General features: G+C 47.6%; 1 protein-coding gene across 1 annotated transcript in view; it reads right to left on the bottom strand.

The window, feature by feature from the left end:
- The window catches only part of TEX11 (testis expressed 11), a 1,326,855-nt gene that overhangs the window by 737,898 nt on the left and 570,610 nt on the right, over positions 1-18,347 (bottom strand). Inside the window, exons 13-14 of the mRNA XM_086918299.1 lie at positions 7,446-7,524; positions 3,785-3,936 (exon numbers count right to left, since the gene is read on the bottom strand). Of these exons, the coding sequence (XP_086774425.1) occupies positions 3,785-3,936; positions 7,446-7,524 (231 nt within the window). The remainder of the gene's footprint in view (positions 1-3,784; positions 3,937-7,445; positions 7,525-18,347) is intronic.

Genomic DNA, 18,347 nt, shown 5'->3' with positions numbered 1-18,347 from the left:
ATCACTTGCCTCTGTCTGGGTTTGGACCTAAGACTATTCACATTCCATGTAAGAATATCAATACGCGGAATGTTAACCATAACCATACTGCTTCCCAAGATATTCTGTCCCTTGCTTATTTACTACATTAAAAAGCTTCTGCATAAAAGGTTCTAGAACTTGTTTTTTTTTTCCCCTCTGCACCACACCCGTGCTTCCCCAACACCTTCCCACCCTACCCTTGGGAATCTGCCCTATCTTTTTAGGCATAACAATGCCTATGGCCATACCATTGGGGGAATTCCACTAATACATTCAAATTGCCAAAATCTAGAGCGTGATCTATCCTATACCCCTGTCGGTCATTTAGTAGTATCTCCCTTTCTGATCCTGTCAATCAATGATTCCACATCCTCAACTGAGCGAAAATTGTACATTTGATTATTCCACATAATACGAAGCATTGTGGGGAATTCAAGCTGAACTTTTGCTCACAACTTCTGGAGCTCCTCCATCTTACCGCCTAACTCCCACTGCCTCTGTTCTGTGGCCTTGCACATGTCAGATCTAACAAGCAGAGAATAACCATTTACAGAATAGGGACTGTTTTTTAGAGCACTGCTGAGTATCTCTTTCTTAATAGTGTAGGAGAGAAAGTTTACCAGGATCTTCCTGGGTTTGGTTCTTTGCAAGTTACGCTGAAGAGGCTCTCTATGCGCCCTCTGAATTTCACGCTTGAGATTTATCTCTTCCTCATCTTTCAGGATCAAAATTATGAAAACCTTCATGTCCGACCCTTCCTCGGTTTCAGGAATATTTGGAAACCTCAAGTTATTTCTACGAGAATGGTTCTCGAATCTCTCCTAATCTTCTCTTAGGGCTTGATTTTGTTTTCCAAGTTTGGAAATCTCAGATACATTTTTCTCAACATCCTGTTTCACAATGCCAACTTCTTCCTTCAACTTCTTAGTACGCAAGGTGACTTCATCCAACTTCTGCGTTAGTTCAGACCATGAAGCTTGTATGCCGAATTGATTAGCCTCTGATACCTCAAAGCGCTTTTTTATGTCACTCTTTAGATCCAATAATATGCTTGCCAGCGAGATTTCTGCATCTTTACTTGCTTCGGTGTTCCATTACCTAGGCTACCCAAGCTACTCTGCCTGTCCCTATTTACTTCTGGGAGCAGAACTTCCTGTTCATCAGATGGTGCCAGCACTTCAAACCTGTTACTTACTGGAACTGTTCTGATATCTCCCTAGGGAGCCCTTGACTCACACCTCGACGTGCTCAATTCCACCAAGTCGTCAATGCCATTTGCACTCTTGTCCGTATTGATAGTAGTGTCTAATATATTATCGTCTCTCCCAGGCTTCTCTAATCTGCACTCTAGTGTACGCTCTTCTGGGCTGGGGCTTAAATTCCCTGCACCGTTTTTCTGCCTGCTTGGAAGTGCCTAGAAAAAAATTCAAGTGAAGGAGTAACTTTAACTCTAGAGGGTAAGACAGATGATTCCAAAACCTTTTGAGACATCCTTAGCCCATAGGCGGCATTCAAAATAGAACAGAAGAAAAACTGGCACCGTGCCTTTAAGACCTCACAGGACCCCCTGCAGTCAATCATGCCTCACAGGACTCCCTGCAGCCAATCTTGCCTCACAGGGCCCCCTGCTGCCAATCATGCCTCACAGGGCCCCCTGCAGCCAATCATGCCTCACAGGGCCCCCTGCAGCCAATCATGCCTCACAGGGCCCCCTGCAGCCAATCATGCCTCACAGGACTCCCTGCAGCCAATCATGCCTCACAGGGCCCCCTGCAGCCAATCATGCCTCATAGGGCCCCCTGCAGCCAATCATGCCTCACAGGGCCCCCTGCAGCCAATTATGCCTCACAGGGCCCCCTACAGCCAATCATGCCTCACAGGTGGCAGTTAGAGCAGGTCTGTTTTTGAATTGCGGACCCGCGATCAGGGACTTGATTCTTGTCCCCACAGGCTGATTTCATCCACATGGGTAAGATTGATATATGCTCCTATCTCTGGCTTGATATATCTAGTCATTGTTTTGTTGCTTATAATGGCTTCATTCTTTCTCTCCATTCTGCCACCAGTTAATCACACCCGTACGCAATAGTGCTCCTTTGCACAGTGGTGATTATTTCGCGGTCTGCGTGCTGTAATTCACAGTTCGCCCATGGGTTGTTTATTCTCCTTTGGGGTCCAGCAGGTACCCTTGTATACATTTCCTTTTACTGGTGATTCCCTTCCAGCAAGTTCCATTCCTTATGGTATGTTCTGATTTTCGATAGGTCCTGGTGAGACCCTTGCATTTGTTTAATGGTTGAAACATTGATGACACTTATCACAAACAAACTGTTTGCCATTCATATGGATTGCAGTAGTTTGTGTACCAACACACTCTTAACTATTTCACACTGTATATTCACGCCTTTGTTGAAGTTCTTGCCGCTGGTGGGTCACTTAACACCTATGCTTTTAGAACACCTATACGAAGCTAAGGTTTATGCTGTGAATAAACCGATGTGTTACTAGGACTTGCTAAACACTATTGATTTTTTAGTGTATATTGAATCAAATACAGTTATTTTGGAGTTACCTGTCTACTATGTTGTTGTGATGTGTTCTGTGTGAAGCATTATGAGTCTTTCACGTCATCACTGTGGCATGCTTCGTCATCGAGTCATGTTCTAGAACGTAAATACTGCTGAGGCCTTTCAACCACTGAGGCCTTTCGATAAGGGATGGAGTACAGCTATCCACCATCTAAGCATTGTTTCCTGACTTATATGTCAATCGCTCTCCAGACCATATACCCTTAGCCACTGGAACTTCAGCAGGGCAATGACAGGAGGGGATCAAGTAGACAGGGTGAAAAGACAGATTGACCTGCACGACACTCCTATGGGTCGGTAGAAGGTTGGCTCAGGTTTCACAGCTTCAGGGGTTCCACCAATGGGACTCAAGAGGGATTTAAAAATGAACTGGACAGTTAAAATCATTCGAGACCCTAGTACAAAGTTATCCACTACACAAATCCCAATTTCTCTAAAAACATTTACATCTGTGGCACGCACTAGAGCAATATTGCAGCACACTGTTGTTCTTAGTGCCACTCAACCCACTGTAAGCAAAGGTGACTCTACAACCTTTGGGTAGACATGCAATTTCCAACATATATAAATCACGAGTAATAAATTAAACAGCATTAAAAGCACAATGGGAGAGGGACGCAGGCCACCTGGAAGATGAACAGTGGTTAGAGGTCCGAATGGACATAAATGGGTCACAATATCTGCTCCCCTAAGGCTAATCCAGATGAAATGTCTGCATCATTTTTATTATTCAACCGTACGATAATGGGGTGACTAACCACCTCCACTTGCCAAAGTTGCAATGACACAGCTAGAGATCCGTTCCATATGATGCCGAAGTGCATAGCGATGCAGAAATACTGGAAAGAGCTCACCCAGGTATGTCTTGAGTGCTGTACATTACCACAGATGTATCTTAAATCCGTGTTTGCTTGCATTGGGGAATGGAATGGATCCAGCCACGCACACACATTTCTACATATGAAATATGTCATAGCCAAGCCTGACAGGACACTGGAAACCTCTGGAGGTCAAAGAGAAGCTCTAATAAGGCAGGATGGCTAAGGGGCATGGGTCATTGTGCAATGGGGGAGAAGACAATCTACCTAGATAGGGGATATTCAAACATATCTGTATTTGTTGATTTCTACTGCTTAAAACGTAAACAAAAGTAGTTATTAAGAACAAAAGGATACCTGTGATGATATCCTCAATCTTCTGCTTGGCCAGCAACTGTTTTCCTCGCTGTAACAGGAGCTGAATGTGCAGCAATTGGGCCTTGCCTAACTCAGGTGATGATTCAAAGCGCTCACACACAGACCTCAGGAACTCAAAACCCACCGATTCCCTGTGCACACACAAAATGTAGATATTAGTTTAGCTAGAGGATGGTCTATTTAAACTACGCATGTCCACGGTTTACAAACAGAAGGAACTACGTCAATACCACACAGAACATGGTACGGTCCATGGAGCTATGGACTATTCTGAAGATGCCAAAGCAGTGCTGTCATATTTGTTTTGTAAGTAGATGTTTTAACTATGTGGCAAACCCCTGGGTGAGGGTTAATTAAGCTTCTACTCCTCCTTTACTAAACACAATAGCCAGTTTACAAACCTTAACCAGTCAGGACCACCACATTTCCCAAGAACCCCAGAAAAATGAACTACAAAAAAACACAAATGACCCCCAATAGCTAATTGCTACTTAATAGTCTCTGCAAAAGTTCCTTCAGTCTACATCCTGGCCTTCTTGGGTGCTGCTTAGAGATGAACCCTCAAATGCTAACTTTTTTGGGGGAAATGCTCTAAGCTCATAAAGAAAGGCTTAAAGGCATGATAAGACAAGCTCCTAGATTTGTCTGATCCTGCCTGCATGATAGTGGACATTGTAGAGCATGTCAAAGACAAGTGGATCAAAGAGTCCTGATGGTTGCCTGTCGGACAACTCCACCTGCCCCATTTTCTTGGAGAGGTGATGATCCCTGAGCTCAGTGAACTGACAAATCAGAAGATGGAAAAGTCACCTTGTGCTCACTTTTTCAGCCGACCTTTTTGAAAGAGATGACCAAGTCCTTCAACACCTTTATGACTTCGGAGAAAGCCTCCTCACCCATGCGCGAAGTTATTTATCTGAAGCTTTATGGAAACGCTGAGCCAAGCAGGAACACAGGCCCAATCAACGTTTCAACCAAAGCACCCAGAGGTTCAAATAAGTTAAGAGAATTCAGTGGCAAGAACAATATATGTTTGACACATTCGGTTCATCCAGAAGCAGAATGAATCCCTGCATGCACAACTGGCGGCGACTGATGACCGATGTCGAGGCCGTGCAGATGGTGCAGGGATTGCAGGGATTGAGGACAGAGTGTTAAGGGACTCCGGTACATAAGGTTAATCCACTCAAATTGTTTCTTATAAAACGGGAAGGCATTAATCACAGTGGCGATAACAACGTTATGGGGGAGCACAACTCTTTGGTCTCATATGCGCCCTTCCGCCTTCTCTACAACCTCTCTTTACTGAAGAATGGAAAAGAGATTCATCTTGCTTTAAAGATAAAAAAGAGTGGAATGCCTGAATAGCATCCATGCACTTTAAGCTGAAGGGCATCTCTCTTCAGATAGACATTCTTCAAGAAGGAGCTCAGAGGTCATGAGTGGATCTAAAGGATGCTTCTCTCATGACTCTAGTCTAGGGCTCACATCAAGTTTTTATCTAGCTTACCTGAAAAGAAATGGTTGGCAAATTGGGGTTCTCCAGGTGTATCTGTCATCCAACCCTGGTGTTTCACACACTTTATGAAACCAGTGGTAACATTTGTGAGCGAACACGGAGTGAAGACAATCATTTACCTTATCAGCGTGGTTTTCGTGATCAGGAAGCACTGCATACAAGCATTGCGATAGAATTTCTGTGGTCTTTAGCAGCATGTTTCTTCGTTCATGGTAGATCAAGAGTCTAGGGTTCTTATCAATCAAAAACCAAACCCAAGAACAACCATGATTCTCCACAGCATTAGTGCCTGTAACTACAGAGGTCACAAATTGCATCAACAAAAACAAACTACTGAAGGTTGTGATAGCCAGATATCACTGAGGCTTCTAGATTGGATTCTGGATTAGTGGGAGGTATGTTTTTTCCATCTCAGCAACGTTTCCCACAACTGTTGCACTATCGAGCCATTGAACACATAAACTACCAGTAGCTCTGGCAGTGTACCTACGGTGTGTACCAAAGATAAGTGGTCTGGCTAAGAGTTATTGCTACTTATCTGCCTCAATGTCCTAGCAGGTTTGCTTGTGGTGAAGTGCTTATTAAAAGATCTGGTCAGCTGTTGCACTTTTTTCACGATAAAAAACATCTTGGTAGTGAAGTACCACTTTGGATTTACCTCACAATCTAAGATGTGATAACTCTAGCTTTAGATTTTTGCCATTTTGGCTGGATAAAGATATCTTGGTGACGAAGAACACCTGCCCGGGAAGTCCAATGTGATTGGTAAATGGCATTCTCCGTTTGCGAGAAATGGGAGGTTGGATCTGATGGTGTTCACCAGATTGATGCACAGGAGGGCATCCTCGACCATGGAATGAATCGCATCAAGGGCGAAACCGTAACCTTCCACCCTTCTTCATTTAGAGGATAAATTTGGAAGCATCAGTGGATCTGGACATCAGTGGAAGGGTTCGTCTAGGATTAAAACTGGGAAGTCAGATACAACTGCACCCTTTTCTCATGAATTCAAGAAAGGCAGCACACGTCATTCGCTGAACTGGATAAGATAACTTCTAATCTCTCTTCCTTAGTTCAGATGATATTGCGAGTTCACAAGTAATGGGTTACCTGGAGTGGATCTCCTTCTAGTGGCAATGCCTCTGCCCTGCCAAATCAGAGGCTCCCAACATAATTTAGAGCTAGGGACAACTACAGGGCTTCTGGCTGCTGCCAGACCTTTGAATGGTCCGCCATTGGAAACCCTTCGCATGGAAACCCATCCCTGCAGAGTCAGCAGGTCACAATGACTGTCCCCGTCCTATTTAAGCTGGAGTCACCATCAGTATTTTTCTTGACTGGGTCTGCTATGTGACTCAAGCAGACACGTACAGGAAAAATGTAAAAAGGTCCTAATGCAGCCCTCAGGGTAAATACTAATGGTTTTCTACAACAAACACTTTAGGAGTATGTGCAAAATAAAGAAATTAATGCTTATCGATTTTAAAATAGTGACGGTTGCGCAATCAACATTCATACCAGCTTTAAGTGCATGCCTCCCAATGGCAATGCACTTACGGCAACAGGTAGGCGGGATTTAAAGTAAGGCAGGCGGTCTACAGCTGGAGGGGCAAAGGCAGAAGACACATGAGCGGTATTGGCAGGCTACTCACCATACTGTAAATGAGGTCCTACGTGTTCAATTTGATTGCCATTATACTTTGGGGTGATGCATCCAACTTTTGGTTTTCATCAGTGGATCAGAAGCAAAACTGTATACCTTGGATGGTGACAGGGTATTGAGCAAGAAAGAGACCAGGATAGAGCTGAAAGGAAGTTTTGGGAGAGACTGTCGCATAGGGATCGGCTACTGGTTGTCATGTGGATTTTTACATTCATGTTCCAGGGTTCTTGTGAAATATAGCGCTGCTAACGGTTCCTGTTTTGCAATCCTGATGCTGTATTTAGAAAAGAAGGAGTACATTCTTGCCAGTGTTCTTAAAGAGAATTAAAAGTTTCCTGTACAGTTGCAAGAAAATATAACATTTGCCTAAATAACGTTCAGATATCACAATAATACTTAAGACCTCTTTTAATACAGGTATAAGGACCTTTCAGCTCAAAGGGTAAAATGTGAACTACCTTCCATGCTCCAGCAGAAGCCGTGCAGTATTCAAGCAAAAATCCAAGGACACATCGTGGCGACGAAGCCCCACAACAGCTAGAAATGAAAAATGAAATCAATTGACCGAAATACTTTAATCCAAAAAATTCAATCTCAAGCAATAAGCGCCATTCGCCGTGAGGCTGTCGTTCATTGCGAAAGGTAACAACACCCTCTGGGCACTAATGACAGAATGCTCAGTTCATTGGTTCTGTTACATTAACAAACTGTAGGAGATCTTGGTTTAGAACATCATAAAGTTAATGGGACAGCGAGGTTAAACACTGAGAGCTGCTGGACCAGTTTTTTGGGAACTATAGAACACAGGGGACCTTGTGTCAAGTATTGCAAGCTGCCCTAGGACCACAGGAACCAGATATTACTGCAAGGTCACTGAAATGCCACCTAGATCCTTTCTCACTCTGAATTTAAGGGTCTAACTATATCAAACAGTCAAGGCTTACTCCGAGAGGGTGCTGTGCAATAGAACAGTGGATACAGCTGGATCATTGATAATGCACAATAAATGTATGGGCCAGTCACTGTTACATTAACATATATATATTCTGATTAGGTGCTTAGAATTAAAGTGTAATTATTGCCATTACTAAACAGTAGATCTCAGTATTGAAATGGAAGAGATCTACACAAACCAGCCGACTGAAGCCCAGCCAGGAATTTCAACGTGAAGATGCCTAGGTACTGTGTGATATTCCGTTTAAGTGGGCATGCCAGTTTCCTGTATGTATGGGTGTAAATCTGGTATACTACCTGAATACTGAACTTTACATTTTTGCTATTAAAAGAACCAACCAAAATATCATGAAGGTATGTATGTACAGGTTTAGATCTGCTATACTTAACTCCACATCTGCGTATCTTGAAGGTTGGCAAATCTATACTTACCTGTATATTCACCTTCCTAATATTCTGTAAGCTGATATTTAGGCTGTGTGTGGTGGCGTGATATTTGTAAGAAGTATAAATCTAGACAAAGAGCAGCAGAGCATTGTACAGCGTTTAAGGCTTACATATAGTCAACAAGGGATTTGAGGGTAAGTTGGGTTCTGACAGTGGAAGTGAACTGTAACCGGGTCATGGTGTCACGTTCTTTAAAGAGGAGTGTCTTCAGCTCTTTATTACATTAGAGTACATTTGGAGCAGGCATTAAGAATACTGGGATGCTCTTCCATGTCCATAGTACATAGATGGAAAAGGCCCGCAGACTTGTTTTTTCTGTGTTGCAGTTTGACTCTAGTCTAGTTACACATTTGAATGCAAGCCACCAGTGATGGGATATATTTATTACTTTAATAGGGGTGCGGTATGTCCTGTATGTTCAATGGAAAGATATGGAGAGGTATAAACACATAGGGCATTTTGTTGCTCCATAAATAGTAGGCCTGAGCTGTAAATTCCGTTCCGTTTGCAGAATTTGGGTAATTTCGCATTCCGCGGAGAACGTGGAATTGCCAAAAATTCCACGATCTGTGGCTTCTTGGCATTTTTTGCTTGTTCGGTCTTTCAAAATGCGTGTTTGCAAGATATTTCCCCCAAACACGCAAACAGCGTTCGCGAACTGGAAAAAAGCATCGCGAAAGGGCAGAACAAGCAATTCTGCGTGTTCGCGGAACTCTGCATGCTCGCGGAGATTTTTTACCATTTCGTGGAGGTTTGTGTAGCGCGACTACGCAAATTCCGCCCACCCCTAATAAATAGGTTGTGGCACGGGGCGAACCAGGCACACTAGGTGAAGGCACTACATTTGATAACCCATGCATTTGCTTGCATGTCGATCTTGGTGATATGTAAACTATGAAATTCAAGTTGTAAAAAGAAACGTTTAAACGAAAGCATGGTATGTAATGCGAATTAAAAAAAAAAATCATGAAATATGTTATAATGTTAAAAAGTGTGATCTGGGTTTTTTCCTGTGGGATATAGTCCTATTGTGACGTCGCATACAGGCCAAGTGGATCGTGTGCACTGTGTTTTGGCAGGGAGACGTTTGGGCCATGAGGTCATGAGGTAGCCACACCCACTAAAGAGGAGGCAAAACAGACAGAAGGCTTGATAATAAACCTCTAACTCAACAAGCATTGGCATAGCCAATAGATCTCGCTTTTGGGACCTTATACAGAGACTAGCAGACTTCGGACTCACACTCCACAAAAAGAAGGGTTGATAGACTTCTTTGGATATATCTTTTCACGAGATGGACTCCGCGTTGACCCGCGCAGAGCAGAAGCCATCAGAAGTGCCCCAGTCATGCAGAATCCCATGGAAATACCGAGGGGAAACATCCTTTACCACAAAACTTTTACAACGCGGTACCATTACCACGCAGGTTTTACAACGAAAGTCGTTAAAACGACTTTCGCTGGAGGACACTCTAGGATAGGGAATAGTTTAATTTACTATCCAACACCTTCCCTACTATCCACGGGGACTGGAGTTGGAATAGTAAATTAAACTATTCACTATCCAGCGCCCCAACGCAAGTCGTTGTAACGACTTGTGTTGTAAAACCTGCGCCGTAATAATACGCGTTGTAAAAGCACGCGTTATACCTTCATACATCCGTCCCTGAGCTTCCTCTGGATGACGACATACTGCGGAGGTTCATCCCGAATCTCGCTACTATATCGGAGCCTATCCGGCAGCTGATGATGACTGGCAAGCCCTGGGAATGGACTCCCAGAGAAGAAGCGGCATTCCAGAACATCAAAAACGCCCTTCTGGATCAGACAACCATGGCATATTTTCACCCCAAGAGGAAGACGGAACTCGTTGTCGACGCAAGCATGGTTGGGCTATGACCAGTCCTTCTGCAAGAAGACCCCAAGCGAGTCTGTACCCCCGTGGCCTACGCCAACTGGGCGCTATCCCCAACGGAAGTATGATACGTCCAAATAGAGTCATAGGATGGGCATGCCAACACTTCTACTTATATCTATGTGGTCATCCTTTCCGGGTGATAACAGTCCACAAACCCTCCTGTCGTTCAACAGGTCTTCACACCTAGCACCCCCACGAATTGAGAGGTGGGCAATCCAGCTACAGGTGTACTCATTCCAAATGCTGTACAGACCAAGGGCAGACAACCCCGCTGACTTCCTGTTGAGACATCCCACTGCGAAGGATGGCGAGTTGATAGCAATAGCACCAACACAGAGGCCTTCGTAAACATGGTCGAAGCCAATATCTGCCCTGTGGCGGTGACAAAAGAAGATCTTCATGATGCCACTGAGGAGGATGATACCACGGGATGAGTGAAGGCGGATGGAGTCTCCCTGCTTAACACCGAAGAACAGAACTCCCAACGTCAACTTTGGAGAGTACGGAATGAACTCAGCAGATCCGTACTAATACTAAGGGGTAGCGTATTGTCGTTCCGAAAAGCCTGTGCCAGCGAATGGTCACGCTTGCCCATCAGACCATCAAGGGACCGCCAAGACCAAGGCCAGACTACGTGCAAAGGTGTGGTTTCCCAACATGGACAAAATGGTGGATGAGAAGGTCAGGCGCTGCCACCTGTGCACACTCATCTGTAATTAATGAAGAACCGTGCCTCACGCCCTGGTCGAAGATCAGCGTCGACTTCGGGAGCTTCCCGGACGGGAGGCACACCATGGTCGTGATGGACTCGTTCTCAAAGTTCCCCATGGTAGAGCTTGTGCCGTCCATGGCTTTCACCCACGTTCAACCTGCCATGTTCGGACTACCCGAAGAAATAAAGTCCGACAATGGCCATCCGACAGCAGAATCACACCTCAGTGGCCCCAAGCCAACAGTGAGGTGGAATGGATGATGAGGACGCTTAACAGAGCCCTCTGAATCGGGGTGGACCAAAACCAAGACCCCAAGGCATGCCTGCATCAATTCCTACTTGCATATCGGCAAACGCCCCACTCGACAACCGGGTGAGCCCCGGCCTTGCTCCTGCTCAAACGGTCACCAGAGGGCCTGATCCCAGAAGACTCCGAGTGGGTGCTGACATGCCTGGATGTGGAAAGAGCCCAGCAGAAACGGAAGACGACCACTGAGAAGGCGACCGATAGTCGACAAGCCAAAGCTCCTGCATTGCACGTAGAATCCAAGGTAGTCCTCAAGATCATCACCCGGGCTTTCGCATGCCTACAAGCCTGAGGTGTGGACTGTCACTCGAGTGGATGGCACAATGATCATGGCGCAACGAGGCAGACACACGGTGGTGAGAAACTTGTCCTGATTCATAGAGGCGCCTGGTACGGCGACTATCAATCACTTTTCTCAGGGAAATGGCGAAGAAACAATGAGCACGAAAGTAGTGATCCCCTCGGACGTAAACCCAGACCCCGCGTCCTCTACAGAGCCGAGCGGAGGGGATGTCTCCAGAAGCTACCCAGACGAGCGAGTGCCACCCGAGGCGACTGGGAGGTATCCCGAGAACATCGCAGGCGACTCAACAGGAAAGTACTCCCGAAGCCAACAGTACTTTCTCTGCCCCAAACTTGTGCCCAGTCAAAGACTGAAAGACTTTGGGGCATATTCTCAAGGAGCTATCGCTGAGTTAAAGGCACTTAATCGCAGCCAAAGTCGCGATAAATGTATCGCCCCATTCAGAAGCTGGTGCCAACAGCCCATAGCACCAGTTTACCTGTGATAGCAGCCGCAAAAAACATCGCCACAGATTAGCCCCGCAACTATCGCTAATGAGATGCAGAGTAGGTGTTCCCGAGGAAAAATCAGCGACAACACCACTCCCCAGATCGGCGATAAGATCACAAAACATGCAATAAGGCATGTTAGCAGTAGGAAACTAACACCTGCTCTGACCTGGTGTAAAGTTGGAACACAGCCTGCACCACAAACAGGAGCCAAGGCCAGAGCCACACCTGAAGAATAACAGATGCCATGGAGCCACTGATTATGCAGCCCTAGCACCCAAGAGGGCCACAACACCCACCGCCACCAACCCCAGGACCCCCCCTTTCCAGGCCCCCTCCCATGGACAAAGACATGCCACATCAACTACACGGAATCATGTACCCAATATTCCACCTGATGTCGCACAGTCACATCTGGTTACATGCATATGGCAACACAAAAATGAGCATCACACATTCACCTTCGAAGCAACAAATTAAAATGTATTAAAACAAACACAGAACAAAAATGAAAACACATTGCGGCACCCCCCGGGACACTCCATAGGTCACAGCCTGCAAGACAAAAATCACGATGAGAAGGTGTGTCCTATAAACATCAAGGGACAGAGAGAGAGCGAAGGAGAGAGGGAGAGAGAGACAGATGGACAGAGAGGGGGCGAGAGAAAGAGACAGAGGTACAGAGAGGGGGAGAGAGAGATAGATGGACAGAGAGGGGGAGAGAGACACAGATAACTGAAGAGATAGACAGGGAGAAAGAGTGCCGACACTGCGCACCCAGGCCACATTGCTCACCTGCTGCCACTGGTGTGTCTCCCACCACGTGCGGGTGTGTAGGACAAATCACCAGGTCCCACATCTTAAACAGATCCATCATCTGAAACAGAGCCCAGATACATGAATGGCACAGTACATACAATTGCGCGTGACATCATCGCCTGTCCACCCCTGCACACCCAGGAAGCTGCACCCCAGCCCCTCCCAACACCCAGCGGTGCATGTCCGCCCCTGCGCACCCAAGCAGCTGCACCTCAGCCCCTCCTGCCGCCCAGCGTTGCATGTCTGCCCTGGGCACCAAGGCAGGTGCCCCCCAGCCTCTCCCAGCACCCAGCAGTGCATGCCCGCCCCTGCGCACCCATGCCTCACTGCTCACCTTCCGCCACCGGTGTGTAGAAATGAGGACCCACCATGTGCCGGTGCAAGCCCCAAGCCCGCGGACATGGCACCCTCCACATCATGAAGCTCCGCACCACGAGCCCCCAGGTCTCACATTTGGTGCTGGGTCTTGATTTCTCCATGGAAGGGGACATACCAGTGCACCTGGCATCAGCGCAGGTTGCACACCCGCTCAGCCTCATAGGTGCCACTAACTCTGTGATCCAGGAGGCGCTGCCCGCTGGCTCAGGCCTACACTGCGGTACAGCAGGGCACACAAAACCTGCGCCATCTGGAGCACCGATACCGGGCATCATCGCAGGCTGCACACCCACTCAGCACTTAAGGTGCCCCTACCTCAGTGCATCGAAAGTCACCGTAAGGGTTATGAACAATGACCCCGGGGCTCTGGGTGTGGTTCCATACGGGGATGGACAAGGAAGTAACTAATGCGTGTGTTGCTGTTGTTGCGTCGGCGCCACCCGGACAACATTCGGCAATTTGTCACCCTGTGACTCAAGTCCAACGACATGAGCAACATGGACGTAGGGGGAATTCACTGACCCTACATTCATCAATACTACCACACATGAAAGACCATAGACACAACACATATTTGTGATTCGGAATGTTTAATGCAGATTCAGTGGAGTGTTGGATCTGGAGCAGTACAGGGGCATGCAAACCCCACTTTACAATGTTGGCCAGTGGAGTGCCAGCCAGAGTCCTTCAGGGAATGACAAGTACAAAGTAAGAGTTCAGTCCGCAGTCTGTTTGCTGTGTCATTGGCTATCAAACAGAATATGGCAGTCCATTGCGAGGTCCAAGGTGAGTGTCGCAGAGTGTATCGGGGGACAGTGGAAGGTGATGATGCAGAGGGCAGAACCAAGCTGAAACCGGCCATATGGCAGAGATGAATGCTACTGAGTCCTTCTTACTACGATGGCAGATCCATAGTGTGCCAGTAGTGTGGCTCACTGGTTAGAGGCGGCAGACCCGAGAGCAGAGGACAGCCCGGGACCAGGGTTCGATTCCCGGCGCGGCAGGTTTCTGGACCAGGGTCAGCGGACTCGATAATTCTCTCGCCTCGGTGCCCACTCTGATCAGCGATCACACTCGGCAACTCTGGGCATTAGCTTGCCTCATCTTCACTAACGGCCCCACCAGACCGCCGGGGATGCCCGGTCTTACCCTGGAGATACCCATTAAGGGACCATCTCTCAGGGAAGCCAGGGCGGCTCACACCAGGCGGGGGTTTGACACATTTTGCTAATTCTGCTGTCAAAAGAACATTCCCCTTAGTCCTCAGTTGGTAAATAATGTTTGAGAATATTTTGTTGTTTACATCTACAAAGACGTCTGTTCATGGAAAATCTCACTTGTAAAAAATTTGTTTAGCACTTTGGCATAGATGCATCAAGTGATATTGCGATCGCAATCGCTGCGAAACAGCGATTGTGATAGCAATTTCCGCTCCCGCAATGCATCAAGTACAAAGGCAGCAAATAGCGAATTCGCAAAACAAAGAATCTCAAAACCATTTGGTAACCCCCATTGCGATTCCTTAACAGCGATTACCCACACATTTAGCGAAATCAATAGCGAATTCGCAAACAAATTGGGAATTCGCTAATAAATCGCTATTCCCATTCATCATAAATCGTTAATTGCGAAAATACCATAAATCGCTAAATACGAGTCGCAATTTAAGGAGAAGCAAAACCAGGTGGTAACCATGAAGTTCAATTGGTGAAAGAAAAAATGGCAAACAAGAAACAGGTGTTGGGTAAATCAAACACACTTAAGAAGACTCAGTAGGAGCATGAGGAAAGTCACAATGCCAGGTCTCTACATCGTGGCAAGGCGGCTGAGGCTCCAGGCTGCAGCCAAGAACTGACGCAGGATCCAGGAGCGCATCTTCCGGCTGTGGATTACACTCCTGGGCCTGACTGAAGAGGAGATCTACTCCAAATCAGGCTCAATGGGGCAATGATTACGAAGCTCATCAGAGACCTTGACCCCCTGATGCAGCAGCTCTAGGACACCCCCGCGCCGCACGGCCACCAGCTGCTGCGTGCGTGTTTCCCTGCCTTCTGCCGAGCTCCGCCGCGTGACCACGCCCCCTGTCTTCTAGCGGCGTGGTCCGCGACCAGCCCCCGTATTCATTGCTGTTTCCTCACTGTATTTGTGTATATTGTACTTGTTGCCTGTCTCCCTGTACTTACCGAGTTTTTGCCTTCTGTTTTCCCTGCAGCGTTAACCCCTTCGTCCCCCTCCTCCCCGCCCGACCTGCCCCTGTGGTATTTGTTGGTTTAGAAGTGTGTACAAGTCTCTGTATTGCCTGGTTCTGTTTATTGTTTATTTCTTTCTGTATTTCCTGTATTTGAGCCCCCTTCGTCATCCCTCCCCGCTCCCCGCTTCCCGCCACCGCCGCTAAACCCCGCCCCTTTCTTCCTTCTGTACCCTCCCCGCTCCCGCCTCCCAGCTGCTCCGCCCCCCCACGCACATGGCACTGCCGGAAATGTACAGTCATTGGCACCTCCTGCCGGACGCACCCTGTCGCCTCTCTACCTCCACTTTGGGAGTGTCCTGCCGTGATGCAGCGTTGGGCCGGGAACTGCGGCGCCTTTCTGGTTGCACCGGCACAGACAGGCTGCTGAGGCTAGATGTCCGCTTACTGCCATCATCCCCCCCCCCTCTTGCATGGCCATGGCCGGCCGCCTGTTGGCTCTCCACAGCTGTGGTGACCTGCTCCAGGGCCTTGCAACATCTGCGCAGCATTGTACCATCTGCATCTGCATGGCCAGTGACCTGCGTGACAGCTGGGTGGTGGCGTTCCCAATCAGGTGGTTTGAGCGTGTGTAGGCTGATAGTCGTGTCAGCAGCTGCCTGTGGCGTCTGCGTGTGATGTCCTGCTGCGCCACCATCAGTTGGTTGCTCTCCTTCACGGCTGCGGTTAGCTCCTGCACACTCTCAGTGAGCTGACTAATGTTGCGTGCAGTTTTGTAGAGCTGCAGCTGCATTGCTGCCATGTGCTGTGCCTGCTTGCGGTGCACTGCAAGCATCCGAGCCTCAATACCAAGGCCTAGGTTTTACTCTTTCCGACGAGACGAGCACCGGCTGGGGTCTGCATTCACAGGCTCCGATTTTGTCACGGACGCACCCGCCCGCCTGACAATTCTCTCACCCTACGATCCTTTTCATCTACCCTGTTACCCGCACTCCAGGTTGGAATGATCACCGGATTTTCGATTCCACCTCCACGCCTTCCAAGCCCTGAAGAGTCACAGGCACTGACCTGTTGACGAAACACGTGTCGGCTGGCGTTGTTTTTCCTATGAACATCTTCACATAAAAACTTATAAGAAAACCTCCGGTGTCGACAATATCATATTTACTATTCTTGTATCAACTGTTGATCATTTTATGTGTGCCCAGGTCTTTGTTCACCAAGGCCTAGGTTATGGGCCTGTTGCTCCATGTCTGCTGGGGTGGCCACAGAGCGCTGCTGCCTCAACCTGCTGCTTGCTTGGGACCGCATAGTTGCTGTGCATCGTGTCTGCCTCCTGGGTGGGGGTGGGGTCTGCTCCACTGCCATGTGTGCCGACTGGTGAGGTTGTGCTCCTCCTATGGCTGCAGGGATGGCCCTGTGTCTTGGGAAAGGTGCTGGTCCAGGTGCTGGTCCAGGTGATGGTGCTGGATGGCTCTCTCCCTCCATCTCATCAGGTGTCTCCACAATGTGGAGTGCCTCGCTGTCAGACGTCTCAGCATCTGCAGCACCTGTGATGTGAATGAGTGCATGATTAATGATATGATTCAGGGATCTGGGATGTAACAACATGCATGCAGGCTTGTATTCCCTGACTGGCTTTAGGGGTATGTTTCACTTGACTATTCTAACTGCGTGTGGCTATCAGGGCACATTGTCACACTACAGGTCCCACAATGCATTTGGGCGTTTAGGAGGAGCAGGGACTGGATTACTGGGGTTACAAATATGGCTTGCTCTGGGGGCATGGGCATTGTTAGGGGACGTGGTCGCGGTTGCATGGCTCTTACCTTGTGATTGATGTGTGGTGCGGGAGGTGTCCAGTTGAGTGACCCCACACAGGCTGCAGGGTTGATGGTGTCCTCCACTAGGTCCTCCATTGGTGTGTTCTCGGGGACTGTAAAGTCTCCTCCTCCCTTGGCCAGTCTCTCCGCAATGCGCTCCTTGGCACGGCCTCTAAGGTCGTACCACCTCTTTTTAAGGTCATCAATGGACCTGTGCGTGACTCCCACTGCGTTGACCTTGGACTTGATGCGCAGCCAGATGAGCCTTTTGGTAGCCTCGGGCACCTTCCAGGACAGCTTCCCAAACAGCTGGTCATGGTCCCTGCTGACTCCCTCTATCAAGTACTCCAGTTCTTTTTCAGAAAACTTGATTTTGCGCTTCCTGGTTGTTTCACTGGGTCCTGTAGCTTCCTGGGACATTGTGATGTCAATATGTATCCTGTATTGGGACAGCAGGGTGTGTCTCTTGGAGTTCAGTGCTCTGCCTCCTCCTCTATCCAGCTTTGTGATCCAAATGAAGCATGGAGCAGGCTAATTCCTGGTAGTTATGTTATGTTAATAACTATTTATAGGACGCACGTACACCCGCAGGTTTCAAAATTAAACCAAAATCCCTAGACATATGCTTACTCAAACAGCCACGTCTTCAAGGCCTTCCTGAAGACTAAGAGATTGTTACAACTCCTGAGTGACAAGGGGAGGGTGTTCCAGAAGGTGGCGGCCAAGTAGGAGAAAGATCTGCCTCCTTGCCGTTTCCGTTTAAACAATGGGATGGTTACTAAGTGAAGGTGAGCAGAGCGTAAGTTGCACTGAGGTTTATAGTTATTAATCATATTTTTAACAAATTTGGGGCCATTTCCCAGCAGTGCTTTAAAAACTATGCAGCCCGTTTCCGTTTAAACAATGGGATGGTTACTAAGTGAAGGTGAGCAGAGCGTAAGTTGCACTGAGGTTTATAGTTATTAATCATATTTTTAACAAATTTGGGGCCATTTCCCAGCAGTGCTTTAAAAACTATGCAGC

This window comes from Lissotriton vulgaris, chromosome 4_1, assembly GCF_964263255.1.
Source record: "Lissotriton vulgaris chromosome 4_1, aLisVul1.2, whole genome shotgun sequence".
NCBI classification, from domain to species: Eukaryota; Metazoa; Chordata; class Amphibia; order Caudata; family Salamandridae; genus Lissotriton; species Lissotriton vulgaris.
This window is presented reverse-complemented; position numbering and strand designations above follow the sequence as displayed.